General features: G+C 26.5%; 1 protein-coding gene across 1 annotated transcript; it reads right to left on the bottom strand.

The window, feature by feature from the left end:
- Window positions 1-708: 708 nt before the first annotated feature.
- LOC145836390 (uncharacterized) lies at window positions 709-14,876 on the bottom strand. Its single transcript, XM_082944196.1, has 17 exons — window positions 14,872-14,876; window positions 14,559-14,574; window positions 14,355-14,486; window positions 13,383-13,466; window positions 12,966-13,090; window positions 12,558-12,660; window positions 10,431-10,596; window positions 10,012-10,163; window positions 9,404-9,520; window positions 8,170-8,292; window positions 7,676-7,804; window positions 6,001-6,089; window positions 3,999-4,095; window positions 3,699-3,880; window positions 2,555-2,653; window positions 2,179-2,314; window positions 709-855 (listed from the first exon to the last, which is right to left on the bottom strand). The coding sequence occupies exons 1-17, from the start codon at window positions 14,874-14,876 to the stop codon at window positions 844-846; spliced, it is 1,767 nt and encodes a 588-aa protein (XP_082800322.1). The 3' UTR covers window positions 709-843.
- Window positions 14,877-23,205: the final 8,329 nt, after the last annotated feature.

Here is a 23,205-nt window from a genome sequence, read left to right as displayed (position 1 = left end):
CCAGATTCGGTAGATCACTTTAATTTTAATCTATAGTTAAATAATTTTTTTTTGGAAAATTTTAAAGTTTACTAATAGTGACTTTGTATTATTAAATTGAAACCACTTTAGGTAACATAAGTATTTTTTATCCACTTATATTGTAAAGATTAGAACATAAATGTTTACAATAAGAAAACCTTTCTAGTATCATATTTATTTAATAGTGAAAATCACATGACAGAATAGTTATCTTGATAAGAACTTTTAACTAAAAATACCACATAATAACTAAAATTTTAAAAAATAGTAAAGAACTGTCTATAGCTAAATTTGTGGAACGTTAAAATATCTTTTTATTATCAAAAAGTTCCAGGTCTTCGTGAATAAAGCACAACACTAAATGATTGTACAAATTTAAAACGAGCTTTACGCAAAAGCCTTTTTATCACCAAAAAAACACTTGATAGTTGATAATCATAAAAATGTTATAAAACATGAGAAAAACTTGCTTCTTAAATTATTTAAAGCTTTCTTAATTAATTTTGTTTAAAATGAAAAAAATAAATGACAATAAGATTATTAAACTGAGTTTCCAAACATTGATATAAGAAAAAATAAAAATTGATTGTTCTTAACTATATTTTGATACAAGTAAACACAATAAAAAACCGTGATATGAAAAGTTCGTTTTGATTGACCAAACCTGAAACTTAAGATTTGGTTAAGTATTACGTGACATTATCAAAAATAACAAACTGAACCTTAAAACATCGTACCGTTAGTAAAGTTGGAAAACATATGCAAGAACTATTGGCGAATAAAATATTACTAGTGTTAGGCCTCTTTCCTCTCAGTGTGCATTCACTCATCAACCTGAAAAATATAAGTTCTTGAACATTGACTTGATAAAAAAAAAGTCCCGTTTAGAAGAAACATTTTAACAAAGTTAACTTAAATTCTTGCATCGGGGCTTCCCAAAGTGGGCGAGCTCACCCCCCTGTATCAAGAAAGTAAAAAGAAAACTAAAAAGTAAATACGTAATTAGGTGGTGGAAATGAGAGATTTTTGCCAAAGTGGCGATTGTAAAAAGAATTTGGAAACCTTGTATTACATGAACAGGTGTGTTGTATTACTAAGTTGCTTTTTTCTGCTGCAAATAAATAGCCAGAGTTAAAGGGTTAGCTTGATTCTTTTGTGATTATGACACAGTTAGCTTTAAACCAGTATTTCTCAAAATTTATTGTGACACTGTGTGAAAAACTGATGGCTAGTATTAATCATATTTTTTACACTTATACAGTGTATGCCCGAGCTGCTCATATTATACAACTGGAAAACAGCTCAAAACTGCTTAATAACATTAGAAACTTTGATTAAAAATCACAAAATTATTTAAAAAAATTCCAATGTAAAGTATAAAAATAGGTAGCGCCTGGCAAAAAAAACAAAAATAGTAAAAAAAGCCATTGGTATAAAACAAACTTAATACCAAGATAGTTTTAGCAAACAGTAGTATAAAGCATACTTTCAAACACAAAAGAGAGTTTAACTTTGTTTTAATATGATTAAAAATATGTCATATAAGGGATGTTTGTTATTTTTAAATTGAAAACTAAAAGAACAAAAAATGTGTTTGACTTGCAAGTATACAAACATAAATAAAAGGACAACTCGAATTCCGACAATTTAAATTATTATAAAATCTTTAAGGGGCCACATCTCTAAAATTAAATTAAATTTGAAAAAATGCTCATGTAGCCATATTTATTTTAATTGTATATTATAGTATACTAAATAACAAAAAAAAATTTATTAAATCTTTTATATATTGAGTGTTAAGAATATGATTAAACATTATTTTTTTGGGTTTCTAAAAATTGAAAATTTAAATTTATTAATAATAGCCATATTTTAGTATGCTTATAAACTTTTAAAGACATATCTAAAATACTAACTTAAATTAGAAGAAAAAAGTTCATGTTGGTCTAGTTAGTAAAATTATGATGGTAATATTTTTTTGGATAACATACTTAATAAAAGAAAAACTACAATTAACCAAAAATCATTTAAGTTTGAACTAATGAAATTTAAACGTTAGTGCACTCATTTACACTTTATAATTCGCGCGCAACTTGAACTTAATTTAAAATCATACATTCAAAATTATATACAAAACTAAACATCTATACTGCGAACCGATTGAGGTTGGAAGTACAGGTTGTCCTGGCTGTCGTTAGAGCTGGAAGTGCAGCTGTACTCGTAATTCATCATGTTCGACTTGATCTCCTGGAACGATTGCTCCATCTTGCTGCTCGTCGACTCGTACTCCTTGCTGTGTGGATATTTTTGTTTGAAATGTTAAATCTAAACATCAAACATCTCATATTTAAATTAAGTAAATACATATATAGATTTTATTAAGAATAAAATTACTTGATGCGCTGATGAGCTTTTTTACCCATATTTTGTTTGCAAATAAAAATTTAAAAAAACAACTTATTTCAATTTACTAAACGCGAGACCGATAAATTAAAAATTTACATATTTGACTTCAGAACACTCCGAAACTAACTTGGATTTTTGTATTTCATGGTGGTCGTCGTAAGATCGGTTTGCTGGCGATTGTCGGTGGTACTTCGGCTGATTGTGCCTAGATGCTTGCGATGATGACCTTTTATTTATATTTTTAATTTATTTTTTAAGTTTTCAAGGTTGTAATATCACAAAAATTTTTTAAAGTTGCAGTGTTTTTCATTGTTGGATAATAGACAATCTAGTAAACAACTAATGTATATAATTAAATTTAGTTTAAATAAAATATACATGGCCTACTTTGTAATGATTATCTTTTACTTTATTTTTTTTACAAGTATCAAAAATATTTAAAAAAAACAACTAAACTATACAAATATTAAATTTTTGTCAGAATTTTTATTAGATGTTAAAAAGTTTTTATACAGTTCAACAAAAAATTATGACATCTTTGAACTAAAATGTCAGTTTTAGTCTATTAAATTTATGGTGCATTTAATTTTTTGTTCAAACTGAATAATAAAAAAATTTTCAACAGTTGAGAAAAGCAAACCTATTTATAGTACAATGTTACTTTTGCTATTTTAAAATAAGTATTATATAAACTAGACATCTCCTGTAAAACACTTGATTCAAACTGAAAACAAATTAAGATTCCAACTGCACTATTAAAATTTGAAAAACTTATAAAGCTGTATTGTATGTAATCATACTGTTGTTTATAGAGTTTATGATATTTTTTTTCTTAGTTTTAAATATCATAAATCAAGCAAAAAACAAGGGGTTTACTTATTGAAAACCGAATGTAAAGTTCACATAATGTAAGGTTAGTAAACTTTTCTAGTCTGCAGGCACGATCTGCCATACAAAAAAGTCTTAGAAAGCCAAATAATTTTCCAAAATTGAACTCTAAAATTAAATCTGAATTATTTAATAAGCAGTACATTGAAATTCAAGTTGAGAGCACATTTCGAGTACTTGTTTTAAAAAATGTAACAAGTCCAAAAGTAAAACATTGACTGATTGAGCGAAAAGAACACCTTATAAAAATTGTAACAACATACGTTATATATGATCAAGTTAAAACAAAAATAAATTGTACTAGTATTTTTCTAGACACTTTGAGGAAACTTACACTAACAATACTATAAATAAACGTGTAAAAAGTTCCAAAAAAAGTTAACCTGGAGTGTTGGTTGTTGTACATTTGGTAGGATTGCTCAATTTCGTATTGGGGAGCGAACTGCTGTTGCTGGTAGTCACCGCTGTTGTTCGGATGGTAACCGTTGCTATCCTGGTGCTGCAGCTGGCTTCTATGGTAACTCTTGATGTGTTGCTGACTACTGACTGATTGCGGTGAGTTTTGCTGAAGTTAATCGAGTCAAAATCAAATTTTGAAACTTGTGATAGTTAAAATAATGTAAAAGAAAGATTTAAAGGAAACCATGTATTAAAGTTACTAAACTTTAAAGTATTTCTTTTACCTTAAACGATGAGCTTCGAATAATACCCAAAGAATGCCTGTTCAGTTTTTTCTTCAGTGATGCGACTTCTTCTTTTAGTTGATCGTTTTCTTGTTGCCTATTTAACATAAATTTAAATATAATTTAAAATATAATCTTTTAGTAGAAATTTGACACTCTAAATAAATAGACAATACAAAATATAACCATAATGTAATTCAATTAGGGAGTTTTCAAGCGAAATATAAGTAAACTTTAGTGCTTTGTTATATAATTGCCAGTTTTAAATTAAGGCCATAGGGGGGTAGGCCATGTTTTTTACAAGTTGATCTTATTTTATAGAGTTTTTACTAAGCTTCAAGTTGCTTTTTACCGTTTTTAAAAATTCGAATTAGTTTTTGAGATATGACCGGCCAAAGTCGGGCCGCATAACAGGTTCCTTATGGGGAAGGAAAAACTAAAACGGCGAAAAAAGACAAATGCATTCAAAATCTATCTACTCCTTCATTTTTTAAGCAATCTTCTTCAAACTTTCACAGTCTATTCTTTATACAATAACAAAAAAACGTTATTTGTGACTTTAAAAAATTTCAAGTAAAAATACCTTTTTTTTTTTTTTTTTAATTTTTTTTGATAAAAAATCACTTTTTTTTGTCATAGAATTTCTATTTTTTAAAATTATTAAAATTCACAAATAACGTTTTTTTCTCATAATGTAAGGAACATTTCCTGAAAATTTGAAGAAGATTGCTTGAAAAATGAAGGAGAAGGTAGATTTTAAAGCCCGTTTTTAAAAACTCGAGAAAAACGGCTTTAAAGTTACCCTTTATAAAGACAACCCTTTATATAACCGGTCATAAAAAAAAAGTTACTTAATATTTTTAAAATCTAAAAAAAGCATCTGAAAGATTATGAAATTTACTATAATATAAGTCTATATGTTATTTTTGGTCAAAAAATGCCCCCCCTCCCCCTTATGGCCTTAAACTGCTGCCTGACGCTCAGAATTGTGATTAAAATCGACAGTGAACTTTAAAAAACTGCATGTCATAAGATACTTTATCTTAATCTATATTAAAAAAACCAAGTATAAAAAATAAAAACGTATTCTTTAAATTTTAAATAGTCTTCATTAGATTGATAACTTATTTTTATAACATATTCATAACCAACTAAGTAAGAAAATTTTGATGATATACGTAAAATTATAAAACTAAAAAAAATGTTCTTGTCTATTCGTTTATTTTATTTTTATTTTAGTAAATTATCTTACAATAACTTATTAGAATGATTGCCGCAGATACAGCTGCATTAAAAACCTGAATTTTATATACCTAATTTTTAATCAAAACCAATTCAAAAATACATGATCAAAGACTTAAAATCATGTTAAGTTATCAGTCTTATTTTTATAAAGGATAAAACAACAGTTATTTTGCTTGATTTAATCATCGTTTTGCAAAAGCAGAATTTCTTAGAAAAAAAACATTAGGAAAATGCAGCTTTTGGTGATGATTAACTTTCTTATTAAGAGCATGATTTTATCAAAATTTTTGACTTTTTTTTCGAAAACCCTTATTTATTCCTGGCTTTTTTATTTATTTTTAACTTTTCATGACTTTGTGGCAATCCTTTATTAGTCTGTAAAACTTGATTATTTTCTATTCAGGAACAAGGACTGCATAAGGATAACATACAACAATGAAAACTTAAAATTTTAGAATGTGATCAGTTTATATTTCATAACTGAGATTTTTAGAAAAAAAAACAGCAGTCTAAGTTTATGACTATTTCATTAAAAACTTGCAATTGTACTTTTATAACAAATTATTACAAAATTTATAATTCTTTTTTAATGAATAAATTTCTTTTAAAAATTACATTCATTAGTTGAAAAATAAAACTTGTCTTTATTAGCCATACTGCAGCATTTATTTTTTTAAACCTGGCTTTAGTAATTTAAACACATCCCAAGTATTTATATGGCAACTAAAAAAAAGTAAACCAAATCACAAAAGCTCACTTAATTTCTAAATCGTACTGAAGTTTGTTGACGCGTTCTTTATATTTTTCCACCTCCTTTTTAGTGGACGCTTGTGCTTGAGCGGCTTCCTAAATGTTCACACAAATATTAATAACATTAGTAAAAATTTAAAATATTTCCTAGTTTATATATGCTTACTGCAAATGGAGCAAAAAAAATTGAATGTAAAGTACCAACTAATTACTTTAATAAGTTGTTGACATATCATTTGACAAAAACACAAGTTGAGGTAAGGAACTCAATCATTTTAAAAATACAAGAATTTATATAAATCAAACAAACTTATTAAAGTTGTTTGAATTTAACGAATTAAGTATTTTATATGAAAAATATTTAAAACAAATATTGTAAAAAACAAATGATCTACAATAAACTTTTATTAAATATTTGAAAAATAAACTTTGATGTTCCACTTAGTCAAGAAGGCTTACTGACCGTTTAGCATAAAAACTTGACTAAATGGCTACCAAGTGTTATAAACACATTGTATCGCAGCTAAATAAGGATTTTTACTTAAATAAAGAACAAACATGTTGTTTGTAAAGAACAACCAACAAAAAGCAGAAAACAGTCCAATAAAACTATTTAATTAAATAAAATAAATTTGAATTATCTATATTTCGTAGTTTAAAAAAAGTTTATGCCATAAAATTTAGAAACAAATAAATCAGTCTTTATGGAAAATATTTTTTAGGGTAAATATTTCAAAAAAAAAGGACTAATTATATAAACTTTGAAATGTTAAACTTGTATAAAAATTAAACAAGTTAAAAAATCAAATGATCAAAAGCTTATAATTTTTTTTATAAATCTACAACAATAAGTCATATATGTAATAACTAATATATTACTTTTTTAAATTTTTCAAAATTAAATTTTCAACAAATTAGTCAGTATTAAATGTTAATTATAAAAATAAAACATTTGAGAAACACACTTTAATTTATAAAAAAAAACTATTAAAAAAAATAAATAATAAAACAAAGTTTATCTTGGTTTAAAACTACACTATTTTTTTTCAACTTTTGCTTTATAGAAATTAATGTTTAAAAATTATGAACAAAATAATTACAGTCAATTAAACTCAATATATTTTTAATCAAACCAAATATATTGAAAAGTAAATTATATACAGAACAATCAAAAAATCTTATTAACTTGAAGCAGGATTCAACTTATTTAATTTTATCATGAATAATACTTGTATAAATGAAATTTTAGAAAATAAAAAATTATAATTAAGTAAAACAAAAGTAGAAATAAAAATATAGTTTAATGATAAAATATAGTTAAAGAATTACTCAGTACAGCATATAATAATTAAAAGACGAGTAAGTTATAATTAGCAAAGACAAAAAAAAGTTTAATTAATAATTGCTTTGAGTAAATTATGTAACAAAACTTGTTGTAAAAAAATACATTATTTTAAAAAACTTTTAGGCATAAAAAAAACAATTCGAACAATACGACAAGCTAGCTCACAACAACAAAAAAACTATTAGAGCACAGTATATGATGTACACTACGAGTTACATACATATCGAAATTAACCATAACATACAAACACTAAAAAACCCACTATATTTATAATTCACAATCAAACAAACGGCTACTCTGATTGCAACACCTCTCTCTCACTGCTACCGAGTCAAACCTCGAAATCCATGGACACCTGCTGCATGGAGTTCTGGATGCTCCTCGCTTTCAGCCTCAGCAGCGACGCCTCCTCCTCCAGCGCCTCCGTCTTCTCCCGCTGCAACCCGCACATCTCCGTCGATCCCCGCTTCGCGATTGGTTAAGAGAAAAAAATGAAAATAACGACTGGTGATTGGTCGAGATAAAATTGTGAGCCGATTGAAAAAGACGGCTCGGTTTAAAAAAATTCGTCGGCAGCCGATTAAAAAAATGTTCTAGCATTATTTTTCGGGTAATTTCTTAAACCTGAAACTAATTAGCATTTTTGAAACAACATAAAAAACACATTTAAAAAGTTATGCTGACTCGGAAAATATGCAAACTAGTTGCAGGTATCCTTGGTTTACAAAGGCGAACCGATCAGTTCCACCGTTTTGATTTTAAATTAAATCTATAAAACGGTGAAAAAAATTGTTGATTTATGTTTCTCCAAGTATAAATATAAATACCAACCAGTGAAACCAGAGTTTCGTTGTACTTCTTTTCCAGCACTTTGTACTTGGCTATCATCTCCATTTTTTCTTCGTGAAACTTCAGCTTTATGTCCACGTCCTTCAAGCTGCTCTCCCGTTCTTTCTGAAATGTATACATTTTGAATAACACAAAAAAAAATTAATTGCAGTGATATGGTTGTGGTTAAAAGTTATTGCGAATTTTCGCTTTCTCGCCAGCACTATTCTAACGTAGCTTTCTTAGATCTATTGGTTTTATAAACTAAACTTTTTGCTGTTGATTAAATGCTTGACGATCTAAGCATAAGAAGGCATAACGATCGCTACCATTAGATTTACAAAAATTAAAAATAGTAACTGTGATTGCAAGTACAGTGCTTTCTTACTTACCCGGCATGCGTTTTATGTAAACTAGACCTGATTAGCCTTTGGCCGGGTAAGGATAAAATATGGTTTTTCATAATAATTTACCTCATTAATATTATTCAATGCATATAACAAAACGTACAATTACTTATCTGCCAATAAAGTTAATTTAAATTTTCTTCATCAAACCAAACAATTAAAACAGACAAACAATAAACGAAACGAAACTTTGTAAAGTTTTGAATTAATTTAACAAAAACAAATTACATCATAAACAGTTAAACTAGTATTGGGACGCTTTCTGAAAAAAGAAAGAATGGAAGTTTGTTTGACATAATTTTCTTGTTTCTTAGCATTAATTTCTCGGAATTGGATAAGTTATGAAACACTTTCTGATAAGGTTTCTGGTTTGTTGTTTAATCCGGCCGATTGTGTACTAATGCTTCAGTATTTCCAGGCAACATTGTTAAATACAACCCGGTTTCTTGGTTTCTTCACAATTAAAAATTTCATGTTTGGAGTAACCCTCAGTTTAATACTCTTTTAGTATAGGGCGAAAAACATGAACTATAATTTTTTTTTTATCATCACGTTACTATAAACTGCTTGCTTAGTTATTGAAATCAAATTAGACATGTATTTATAGTAAGGCTTTGAATTAAGCTAAATTAAATAAACCTACTTATCGACAAAAACCAACGGGATAAGCGAGGAACTGGATAAGCGGGGAAGCTCTGTATTGAAAAACATCTTACAAATATTTATATTACTCTTAGAAAAACACTAAAAACTAAAAGAATTCGAACAGTTCTAAAGTTCACAGCAAGTTTCTTTAAGAGTATTTAATTCAGTATAAGTTTTTAACTAACTTCTCTTCTACCCTTTTCTTCGAGCGCTAGACTTTTCATTTGCTGAAGCTCCATGTTTCTACCCAGCTTTCTTCTTTCCATGTACAATGAATGGTTTCCCCTACAGATGTCTATCAGCTAACAATAAAGTTTTGGTTAAAATATTTGACGCTGTTTACTTTATAACTGATACATTTAGTATTATTTTTATGTAGATCAACAACTTTGTTACCTTTTTGTTAAAACTAAAATTATTTATTATTACTACGTTGTAGTTTGAATAAATAAAAAATATTTTAAATGGATAAGAAATTTTACAACTAGAAAATTACATTTGTGTAATTTTATTAGTACACAAACTTTTTCTCAAAACTAGTTTTTTTTTTGTATTTTAATGAATTTCATATTGCTATATATAGTTACAAGGTTATAAAAATATCCAAAAAATTCCAAACAAGGGTCTAGAATTATGAAATCATCTCAAAAACCACTAGGAATCAGTTTTCTTTTATTATCATGGGCCGAACTTTAGTTTAAACTTCAACTACAAAAAACGCATTCAGTTGTACAACTACCCATACAGGCTACTTCGCCTGGTCACACTTTAATCAAAAACACTTTCAACTCACGTATTTGCACATGTCGGTGTTTTTCACGTTGATGGTCAGGTCCAGGTAGTAGTGGTTGCTGTGCTTGTTCAAGTTCACAGTGGACAGGTTCAACTGGCTGCCCAGCTTCAACGACCTCTTCAGCGACGACTCTTTCTTTTTGTTGTCATTTTCTGCGCGGTATATCATAAATATAATTTTTCCTCAAGTAACAACTATTAGAGAAGAAACCTTCTTTGTTTAAATAAGAATTAATTGTAACTGAGGATCTCAACAATCTTATTGATTAAGTGAGTGAAACACCGTTTCATGAAAGAACTCGTGAACTAATAAAATTGAGTGAATAAACCAAAAGTCAAAAAACGTAGTTTGTCTTTAAAATGTAATAAATTTATACAAATTGGCAAATCAAAGGTTTTTAATTTGCTTGAAACAACTACCTGACATTGGAACGGCGTACTTGAAGGTGAACTTGCGCTCCGTGTAGCTCATGTCAACCAAGGAGTTCCAGTCCACGGTGGTGGTGGGGTTTATTTTGTCGGTCATCGGGTAAGTCGACACCGAATCCGCTTTCACTCCCAACAACGCGTTCACCCCGTTGCTGTCCTGTGCAAGTTTGATATTTTGTTTATAATAAGATATTTTGATATGAGGATAATATAATATATGCTATAAGGGTAAAACCCTGTTTTTAGCATTTTTTTTAATGATTATACAAGGTTGCCACTGGTGTTTGAGTAATTTCTTCAAGGGTTTTAAAAGTAAACATTTTTGGGTCTATTTTTAGATTTGAGCTATGTTAAAGGTTAAAAACTATGTTAAGTAGTATAATAACATTGAAAAATACTGTAAAACTACTTTAAATGTGTTTTTCAATAAATTTTTTTTTGTTGATGACAATTTTTTTATTTTATGGTAGATTTTTTGTGTTAAATTAAAATTTTACTACTTAACATGTAAACATTGTTTAAAATTCCAGGTTTTCTAGTTTTTTTTTGTTCAAAACTCCAGGTTTTTTTAAAAATCCATGTTTTTCAAGGTTCTTTTGGCCTATAATATCAAATTCTAGGTTTTTCCAGGTTTTGTGGCCTGCTAAGTATATTCTACTTTTGACCGTTTTTCAAAACTTAAACTTATTTCTAGGATGCCGTTGCTGCCTTGTGAAAGTTTGATATTTAGTTTATGATATAACATTTGAGCAAACTAAAAAGCAAAAAAATATTGTACTAAAAATCTCCTCAAATTTTTAAGCAATCGTTTTCAAACTTTCTCAGTTTTAATTATTAAAAATAAAAACCGTTATACGGAATTTCTAAATTTCATTTAAAATACTTATACAAAAAAAACTGAATAATTGTGGAAAAAAAAAAACATTTTGATTTATTTTTTATTTCTTTTAATACTGAAGAAACATTTTTTGAGAATTTGAGTTCTCTAATCCGAAAAAAAGGGTATAAAAAATATGTTATTGATTATTTTAACGTCCAGACTCACGATATAAAAAACTGCGTTGCATAGGCTATTATCGGAAAATTTTTATAAAATTGACTATTTTTTTTTAAATATTGATTTGATTTTATCTCAAAATAAAATTAAAACTTTTGTATCCTATAAAAAATGACTAGAAGATCATACTTCAAGCTTTCGTTTAAGTTTTTGTAATAAGGTTTTGTAAATTTAGTTTTATAAAAAGAAATGTTAGAACTCCATTACACAGTGGACCCAAACCACATTGAAGTGGAAATAGGGATTAAAATCTTGTACAAACTACTTTTAATCTTTTTAAAAACTAAGTTTCGATGTAACCCAAAATTATAGCTAGTGAATTATTAATAATCTATTACAATAAAAGTAAGAAGCCTTAAAGTAGTAGCTCACAAAATGCTTTTGCACTTTTTTTTTGTTTTTAAATTTATTTTAAAATTAGGATTATTTTAATACTAAAAAAGAAACAAGATAAGCCTACTTTTTTTTGTTGTAACAGCTTGTAGATTTTTTATGTTTTTTTACGGTTAAACGAATCATGTTTTGTTTAACTTTATAAATACATAAAATGTAGATATGCCGTTTTATTGGCTAAAACGGTATATGGAATCAGAAAGTAAAGTATTCTTAAAAAACTAACATAAAGATAAACTTTTAAGTTAATTTTAATATAATCTTAGGGTCAAAAAACATATACCCGCTTGAATTGATAAGTTATTAAAATCAGCTGAAAAGGAAAAAGAAAGAAGTCTGTAAAAATTATATCTGCAAGAAAAAGATCTGCTATGACTAAGCATTTGGTGAACAATCAAAGCTGTGCTAAATATTTCAATTTGCAGAAATTTAAGATAGTTAAAATTTGCTGTAACGTGTTTGACTTGGTCAAAGTGGAAGCTATATGTATTTTAAATAGAAAACACACCCTTTGTAGGTAAAAAGAACTATGATACTTTAATTTTTTTAAACTAATAAGTAATCACCGATTTAGACGAACAAACTATTTAATCAACCTGAGATTGGAAGCAATTGACATAGTAGCTCGATAGTTATAAAATCAAAAATTAAATGAACAACTCATCAACCTGAACTTCGTAGTAGTTGACTCCACACATTGGAAAGTCGTGAACAATGTTAACGTACTCGTGTTCTGCAGCCTCCCTGCACATTCCCTTGTGCTTTATGTGCCTGTAAACGTTTAAGTGATAACAATAGTGAAAATCATCTTATGTAATGAGCTCTCTGGCACGAGACAGAATATAAGAGTGTATAATTTGCACACATAACAAAGTTACTGATCGTGGTTTACTTGTCGTGGCCTTTATAGTATTACTTTAAATAGATTTTTACCTAGCTAAACTAAAATTAGAAGTGGACAGTTTTAAAAATTAAACTACACAAATAACTAGACTTGTTAATCATAATAAAGAATACTTTATAAACATGTTATTTAAGATTTAATATACAAACTTAGCATATACAGATATACTTACCACATACTTACTGCTTTTACTATTGCGTCCTGATTATTGTTGTAGTAGGTTAAAGTAGACTGAGGTACAAAATCTTTATACATTTCCCACAGGTTTTCGTTCTCGATCACACTAAAGTTTCCATACTGTGTACAAAAAAAACTTAAAACGTGTAAAATATTTTTCAACAGTTTTGTAAAGATCATTTACATTAGAAACTGAAAGTTTTTAAAACATGTTCAGTAAATTAAGCTTACTAAAATTATTTATAGTTACAGCAAACTGTTTACTAACAAAAACTTTTTATTATTCAAAATACCATGAGTTTTAGAGCCTCAAATAAAAATTATTCAGTTTAAGTTGATTAACATTTTCAAGATAATATTAGCTAAAAGTTTCACTTTAAATAACTATAATGGCACATGAAAATGTACTAACTTTTATCTGAGCTGAAAAAGCTGCCAACAGTTCACCAGCATCATAAGTGCATTCTATAAAATTCTTCTGTATTAAGAACTGGTACTGTTAAATTTTTCAAAATTATAATTTAAATATGTAAAAAATTAAATATGTAAAAACATTAAATTAAACTGTAAGGTCAATATTTTTAAAACTAATTGCTTTACTTTTTAAAAACATTAATAAGACAAGTTCGTTAAATCACTATAATCTTTAAAGACATCTATACCAATTATATAAACATATTATTGAGGATATCTTTAAAAATTTAAATTTTAGTTTTATTGACATTTATAATTCAATACTGTTAAGAGACAACTATAACCAATAAAATTTAACATATTTTTACAATTACAATTTTTTATTGAGTAAAACTAAAATTTACCAAAGTTATACACAGGGTTGCCAAATTTTTTTGAGAAATTTATTCCTGATTTTTTTAAAGCTATGTTTAAGGTGAAAAACTGTGCTAAGTAGTATAATAACACTGAAAAGATACTGTAAAGCTACTTTAAATGTGTTTTTTAACAAATAAGTTTCAATGATAAAAGAAAATTTTTATATATTGGTAGATTTTTCGAGTCAAATTAAAAGTTTACTACTTAAGATGTAAAAATTGTTTAAAATTCCAGGATTTTTCAGCTTTTTTTAGTGATTTTTGTTTTTAAAATTCAAGGTTTTTTAGTGGTTATGCTTCAAAATTCCAGTTTTTTTCCAATTTTTTTTCAATTCCAGGTTTTTCCAGTTATTTTTTAGCCTAAATTGTCAAATTCCAGGTTTTTCCAGAATTCCAAGTTTTTTGGCAACCCTGTATACATTAGTTAATATTAGTAACCTTAAAGCTTATTAATATTTTATGCTGCGTTTCTTATAACAACTTATAAAAATTAAACTAAAAATATATTTTTACTATACCATCAAAAACAATTAATCCAACTAAAAATGATCAACCTGAAGTGCAAAATAATGTTTAGTGACATCCTGCAACAGTTCGTCTTCAGCGCTTTCGGGAAAATACTTTGCATAAAACTGCAGCACTACATTCTGATCTTCTTTGAAAATATGGGCTATTTGATCGAATAACTGTAGATTATAAATTTATATTTATTTATAATATAATATTTTGAGCGTTTTTTTGTCGTTCAATAAACTAACAATAATAGCTTTGTAGCTGTAATTTGTTAAAAAGTATTAACAAAACTAGAAGTAAACGGCGCATTTAAACAAATAAAAAGTAAACGGTTCATACATACAGATAATTTTACACGTAAAACAAAAAACATGACAAACGAATTGTTATATGTTTTTTAAGAGCTTTTTAAAATTTTGACATTTTATTGTTCAATTTTCTAAAATCTAAACAATTACGGAAAAAGTAAATAACAAAAAATTATAGTGAGATTAAAAAATTCAAAAGTCTTTCTTTAATCTTTTATGTATTTGTAATGCAAAATATATTAAAAGAAACATCATGTTATCTTTAATGAGCATTAAAATTAATTAGCAAAACTTAAATTATGTGTCAAAATGTTTTTGTTTAAATTGTTTAAAGTATTGTTTAAAGTAACTTTTTATGTTGCTCTCGTATTTAGAAATGGTTACAACTTTAAATAACAAATCTAGAAAAAATGATGAAAGTCTACATATATCTTATTTTTTATAAAAAAAAAATTTTAAGAAAATGTAGGACAAAATAAACAAAAGTACCAGTACAAGGTAATGTCAAAAATTTTTTTTTTACAATTTGAAGATATATCTAATTAGCAAAATTGCTTTGGTGGAAGGTGCTTTACTTATAAATACGGCGACCTTTGAGTTTTAAACTCGAAACTTTTTTACACTTGGGAAATACCACAAAACACCCTTTAAAAAACTTTAGATGATTTGAAGATACTTTTACTTTGGCACAATATGAAAACTACCCCAATGAAAATGTATGAGATTAAAAAAAAAACTTATATTGGGATCCAAAAAATTTGACCATGAATTTGTAGCTTAAAATTCTTACATGTTTCTAAACATCACAAAAACACATTGTGCATAATTTAAGACGATTTTAAGAAAGTTTAATGGAGACATTTCTTGGTTTTATGTAGTGTTTATCGATGCGTTTTAAGATAATTGGCATCATGTAAAAAAAAATCCAGCTAAAATTCTAAGGTCAAATTTTTGGATCTCATAAAGTTTGCATAAAGATTGGTTTTAGAAAATCAAATTACGCCAGGGTTAAAGTTTCTTTAAATTAGCTAAAATTTTGCATAGGGTGTTTTTTTGGTATTTGCCATGTGTAAAACGTTTTCTAACTTAACTCAAAATCGACGTATTTATAAGCAACTTAATACCTTGTGTTTTAGTTTAAGTTACTTTTTTATACGAAAATATATAAGTAACACTGAATTTCTTTTACAATTTTGATAGATTCAAAATAAAGAATAGCCTATTTCATCAGTTTTTAGCTATAGTTTTGTTTAAATGGTCACGTTTTTCAAAAATAGTTTATGGTAAATCTTCTAATTTTATTATGAATTTACTTATAAATTTCTTTAATTTTCTGTAAAAGTTAAAACTTAAAAACTAAATTTTTAATACTCTCTGTTTAAGATGTAGAAAGTAAACTAATCTTCTTTATTTTCATTATTCTTAAGTCACTATTCTTTTATTCTAATTCATTATCCTTAACTCATCTTACACAATTGTATTAAAAACAGCATAATTACAAATATTTTATAACTGAAAGCTAAACTTTGTACCTAGAATTTCTAGGGTAGAAGTAGTCAAACTAATACAAATTCATTTAAATAGTTAAGACCAAATTTATATAAGTAACAATGGTGTTAGAAATATTTTCATTTACAATCACTAGACGTATAAAAACTCTAATTATTGAAACTCTGACATATATTTTTAATTTCGTGTTAGGTTTAAAATCGTAAGTTTGAAATTATATAAACTATAAATTGTTTAAAAGCATTTATGTATTTATTATAAAAAGATGTAAAATCAGAAACCCTTTTTAACATTTCTGTTAGTTTCTTTTAGCCCTAAAAGTTTTTAAATAAACTCTATTCATTTTTGAAATACTTATATTATAAAAACAAATAAAAATATTCAAATTTTTATGCTGCACACATATTTATAAAAGAATACAAGTTTAAATACTGCATATAAAAACAAAGGTGCAAGTCTATACCCATCTTACTAGCTTATTAAAGCTTTTTTATTAAATGAAAAGGTAGTACAAAAAAGTTTTACATACTAATGAAAGACATTTCAAATAATCTATACCGGTTGAATAAACAACTACTGTTTTGTTGTAGTGGCTTATATGTATTTAAGTGTATAAGTATTTGTTTAAATTTTTTAAAAGTTGATATGATAGAATAACTTTTTTCATTAATTTTTCATTTTTGTATACCTTAGTAATCAAAATAAACATTGCAAGAACATATTTAAAGTTTAAATTAAAAATTATAAAGTTAATACTGTTTTATTGTAACTCATTACCCTTAATCCATTTATAAAAATATTTTTTAAACACTATCATCACAAATAATATATAACAAAAGATATATCTTAAACCTAATAGTTCTCGAGTTAATATTTTGTTTTAAAACGATTAAGATAAAATACATTCCTAGAGTAAGATATTTTAACAATAACAACGGCTAGGTTTATGACTGTTAAAAAATGTTTGGCAGTTGTGAAAAAATATTTCGGGTAGCTTTTTACGCTTCCCTCATGTTTATTAAAGAATACAATTTTGAATACCGAATCGAAAAACAATAATGCAAAACAAAAATAAAATTATTTAGGTGTTTTCCTAAGAAAACGTTGAAAAGTTAGTTAAAAGTAGCAGTGAAAATAATTGTCAAACTATTTATGTAGTTTGATTAGATAATTAATATGTATATGTGTATTTATATTAGTACTTAACAAGCCTTTTTAGTGTTTTTGATTTGATAAGTTTGAATTATACAAATGGACAAATTCGTCAGCTTTTTATAACCTTCTTTTTTTTCTAAGTAATTCTTTCATTTCTTTTCTCTTTACTTATTATTTTGTTTAGTTTATTCTATACACTAATACTAAAAAGAGTCTTTATTTAGAGGTTACAAGTAAACAAACACTATCTGAAGTTTAATTTATTTAAAAAAGTAATTCAGTAATGTTAACCACCATACCCAATAGTTTTATAAAAAGCAGCATTATAACTTATAACAAAAGGTATATCTCTAACATAAAGGTTTTTAAATGATACTTTTTGCAAACAGAATAAAAGACCAAGTAAATGAAAATTCTAACGTTTAAGATATTATTGCAAATACAATCGCTATATTTACAAAAAATCTAAATTATTTAAAATTCAAAGCAGTTTAAATTTTCTGGTATTAATTAAGAAAAAAAAAAATAAAAACATTACAGTAAGTCCTTAAAATGATATGAAACTACTCACAATAAAACGTAATTAAAATTAAAAAAGAATTATTAGATTAAAATGCATATTCTTTAGTAAATTATGTATTTAAAAACTCAAAATTGTCGGTGATGGGTGTTTTAAAAAAATTAACTCTTAAAATCACTCTATATTGCCAAAAAAAACACTAATGAATTTTTGGAAAGAATACCAGATTTTAAAATGAGATATAATAAAATTTTATATGTAAATATTCAATTTTCACTCATATTGATTGACACATAACCAAAGAAAATAAATAACCTAAAAAAATGTTTCTGTAAAAGCTTTTATGGTATTCTTAAAATTTACTGCAGACCTTATTTCTCATACAAGTTTAAGGATTTTTGAGTTGTTTTTAAACTAAAAAATCGCAAAAATTTGCTACACTTCAAGACTCTAACTTTTGATATACTTCAAGAACTAAGGAACCAAACACAGTTTTTAAAAGAAGAAACCCAGCTTTAAAAAAAACTCTTAATTTGTTTAGTCAATGGACGCTTAAGCTTCTTTTCAGCCAACTGTATGAAAATTTGAAACTAGAACTATATTTTATTGCATATTTTGTATGAATAATAAGCATTTCAAAAATGTAATTAATTATTAGCAACTCAAAAATATTTCCTATGATATAAAACAACTAGTAAATGTGTAGTAAAAAGTATAGTAACTTACTTTTGAAAATTAGCTATAAACCATAACTGTCAAACTTAATAAAGCTAACTTATGCTCTATCTATGTTAGTATATATTTTTTGAACGACAAAAAAATGCTCAGAAATTTTTATCGATGGACCTGGTGTACGAAAAATCTTTTGATTATACAGTCCTACACCACGGTTACAGTTTTATGTCTTGTCCTGGACTATTGAAATAAAACTGTTAGTTTCCATTACTATTTATTTGTTAGACACCTTAAAAAATTTCAACTATAACTTAATATTCGAATGTTCAAAATAAAACTAAAAATGTCAACTTGAAAAAAATGGTGTTCATATAGTTTTAATAAATATAAATTTTTTGCTTTTTCAACATATAGTTAATTGTTTTCCCAATTAGTTAATGTCTAGATACTTCATTTTAGTATCTTTTTATAACAGATCAATAAAACATGTTAAACTGGTTCTTATGTAACAAATACAAATCTAAAACAGATTTAACAATATTACAGATTTGTGGCTTGTTATTTTTGTAATTAAAGATACAACTAAACTTGCTTTTATTTATTGATATATATGTTTATTTACAAACTTAATAAAAATTATACTTAAAATTAAATTAAAGACTTTTTTAGATACAATATTTTTTTCTTTCAATATTTTTAAATATGTAAAAATATTAGCAAATTTGTGAAAACTTAAAGTAACTAAAACGCTTATTAAATTAGTTTTCTTAGCTACAACTATTTTCTGAATAAACCTTCACAACTTAAACTTATTTTAAATAACATTTAATAAATAAAAAACCAAAGATGGAAACATCTTACTATCATTTAAATCGGGTACTTTTACAGCTTAGTTGATTAACAATAAACAATATGTATTTAAATGATACAAATTTGAATAAGCTACTAAACAACTTTTCTGGTCCTCAAAAATGTTTGCTTAATCTTTGCATTCAAGAAAAAGACAAGACTTGTAAAGAAATTGAAAAAGCAGTTAACGAATTTAAGCAAACAACAGAAGATATGTTAAAAGAAGTCAAAGAAATTTTTCAATACAACACTTCTAATTTCACAACACCTGCTCCTAATTTCAGATATAAACTTGAACTAATGAAAAACGGTGATCAAGATTATGATACGTTAGCATGGAACCTTAGTGTAAAGTCTAAAACAGAAAGACTTGAAGCTGCAATTAGTAAAGTTTTAGAACTAAAAGACGATAGATATGATTGTAAATTTTACAGAGTAAAATCAACTAATAAAACTTTACAAGAATCTAAAGCTTCTGAATCTTCTAATTTACTCTTACTTCATGGAACTAAAGGGCCGTGTGTTGAAGGTATATTAAAAGAAGGATTTAGACCATCGCAATCTGGTAGTAAAGGTCCTGGTGTATACTTAACTAACAATTTTTTGTGTGCTTTAAAGTATGGAAATTGTTTTGTAAATAATGAAGGAGTTCCTAAAAACTTAAGCTATTTTTTTGTCAATAAAGTAAAATGTACTAAGAAAAATGTAGCATCTACACAACTAAGAAAAGACAAGCGGGATAGTCTATCAAATAAAAGTAAAATTGTATTTGCTAATCCTAAAAATACTGCCCTAACATATAAAAATGGTAAGAAAGATAGTAGTGTTAGTGGTTCAAGACCTGTACCATCAGAAAAAAGTTTGCAAGACTATGCTAATAATGAGCCTTTCTTAAGAGTTTTTGAGAAATTAACAGATTTTAAAATTCCAAAAAGTTTCGAAGATTCTCTTCATGATACATTTGATAGTCAGGACAACAAAATTCCTAACGGTACATTTCACAACTATTTCTTAGAAGAGAAAAAAGCTGTAGCTCATCATGACTTAGTGACTCCTGCATACCTGATAGAAATAAAAGAAAAAAGAGTTGTGCAAGAACTTGTTAAAGATATACTGTACAACAAAATGTTTGTGCATAGGTTTAGTAAAGAAACTAGTACTAAAACAAAACCTCAAAGTGTGTCTAAAATTTCAACAGGTCAAACTAGTTTAAAAACGACGAGCGACTATACCTCAGAACAGTTTTATTCAGAATTGAAAAAAGAAATATCTTTAAACTATTTTGCTTAACTAGAGTTTATAAAATCTCAATTTGATCATAATATTGTTTCACTTACTCAACAGTTATCTTTTGAAGTAAGCAGTCTTTCGCAAACTACTAATAACAGTTCTATATTGTATAAAACTAAAACACTAAAATATACAGATGAAAATTATCAATTTATATGGAATTTAACTAATAATCAAATAACTGAAAAAAATCCAAGAGTTCTTCATATCTTTAGAATAAACCCTGTTGATCAAAATGATGTTAGAAAAATAAACAATGTTTCTCTTTATTTTAACGGAGTTAAATCTAACAAAGTCATGAATGTACTCAAGTCTGGGTACCCAAAAGAAGGGGAATCTTATGATAAAAAATGCAAAGAAGAGTGTTTAGGTGAAGACATCTTCCACACTAAAAATTGTTCTTGTAGAGTGTCTAATGTGTTGACAAAGGAGATTTCAAAAGGCACAAGTTACTGTAAAATTAAAGATGAAGTTAAAATTTTATCTTTTGTTTTTGCTGTAGGCAACATAAAAAAAACGAAAAAAACTGTATTCGATGTTTCCGGTGGTAAAAAATTTTGTTTATCGAAAGAAGAATTTCATGATACATTTGTCGGTGATGCAGATAATACATTTGGTTCAGACAGTAGAGGTTGTTCTATTTATCCCGCACCTTTATTAAATCCAAAGAACATCATCAACGCAACTTCAGAGGGGATGGTACCTGCATACTTGATTGTGTTCAATACATAGTATGTTTAGATTATTTGATTTTTACTCAATAAAGGACTGAAATAAGGTATTAAATGTTATAGGATTACTTTTTATTATAATTTTAATAACTCATGCTTAGTACACTAGAGAAGTGTAATTCTTTTTTACTAAATAATATTAAAATGTTTCTGAATTTTCTATCTGGTAAACGTAAAATTACACACTTTTTATGTTAATTTGTTTTTTATACAGATTAAAAAAAAATAAAAGTTTTTTCTTATAATTTAGTTTCATATAAATTGTTCAGGTAACGGATGATCAGAATATATTGATATTTTCTTGTTTTCAAATGTATTTAGTTGCGCTAATAAATTTACTTATAATGAAATCTGTATAATATTTTATGTGTTTATAATTTTTCATTTAAGAATTAATAACAGAAATTGCGAAAGAAAAGTCAGCGGCAAGCGAGTATGTAAATGTGACTTGCTGAACAAAACTGTAAATAATTTTTTTTGGTAATTTGCTGTAATTAGAATGCTTAAGTTTTAAATCCCTATACAACATTTTAAAACCATAAAGAACTTTTAAGCTCAGGCTTAAAATTAAGAAAAAGGCCGATTAGTATTTAAAAGTGTTTTTCTCCGTTTAGTTGGACTTATCGGAGAACGATTATCTAATACAGCTAATATGTTTATGCTTAGTGGTGTCTTCTGAGTAAACTTTTCGATAGGTAAAGCTAGTATTTTTTTCGCGTATAAGTTTTGTTTTTACAAAAAAACTTGATTCTTGCTATTTAAATTAATGAGATCCTGATTTTTTTATATCAAAATCCAGACCTTAGAAAAAAGGCTGCATCGCGGTAGATTCAAAAATGTGACTAGGAAACGCAGAGGTTAAGTCAGTACATGAGTCGTCTACTTCATAAATTATTGATTAACAGACTGTTTGACTGAGAGTTAAAATTAGTTATATTAACAGATTAATAACGTTAGAAAATAGGTAGGCGTAAGAAATGCACAAAGGAACACTTTTGCACAGGTTGCAGCTTACTTTTTATCTCTGTTACCTCTAAATTCTGATCAGTATCTGTTATTATTTTTTTAGCATCACTCTAACCTCATAGTTTACTATTGTTTTATTTCTTACTCTTCAGCAAAATTGTCACTCGTGCAAAACTGACTCGTTTCGGAAAAAACATTCTTGTCATGAAATTTTACTCAAAAAACTAAGTTGTGACAAAAAACCAAAGTAAAAGACTGTTTTATCAAATTAGATTACGATCCATGTGGTTTACGATCATATTATAGGTTGTTCACAGTAGTGGTTCCTTAATTTATTAAAACTTTCCTAGTAAAAAAAAATATACTTTTTAAAATAATATATTTTTTGTATAGTTTACTTGTAGTTAAAATGAAAATGTACTGGAGTTAACCGAAAGAAACTTACATTTGACACAATATGCACCTATTTCATCATTTTTTCAATTCTTAAGATACTTTTGTTCACCCAAAATATTCGTGCACATTTTGGAAACACGCATACAGAATTTTTTTAAAAACTTTACTGTGTAATAAAAGTAAAGTTAATATTAATACCATTTGGTCTTACTTCAAATATACATTAACAAAGTTTAATTTTAAAATTACATTTTTGGCTAATGACTTGTTTTAGTGCATTTAAAATTTAAATAATAAAAAACTAGCTTAAGAAAAAACAATTATAACTCTGTATTTACATCTTACATTGTGTATGTTGTTATCGAACTAGACAAGTTTAACAATTTTATAAAAAATCTACGAGGTAGCGGTATGATAAAATTTAGTCAGCTATTTTTTAACCTTAATAGTTTGGTCAGGCATGAGAGTGTAAATATTACAAAAATTCGAGTCC

This window comes from Thalia democratica, chromosome 1 (genome assembly GCF_965202585.1).
Source record: "Thalia democratica chromosome 1, ktThaDemo2.hap1.1, whole genome shotgun sequence".
NCBI lineage: Eukaryota > Metazoa > Chordata > Thaliacea > Salpida > Salpidae > Thalia > Thalia democratica.
The sequence above is the reverse complement of the archived record's forward strand: the minus strand, read 5'-3'. Positions and strand labels throughout refer to the sequence as shown.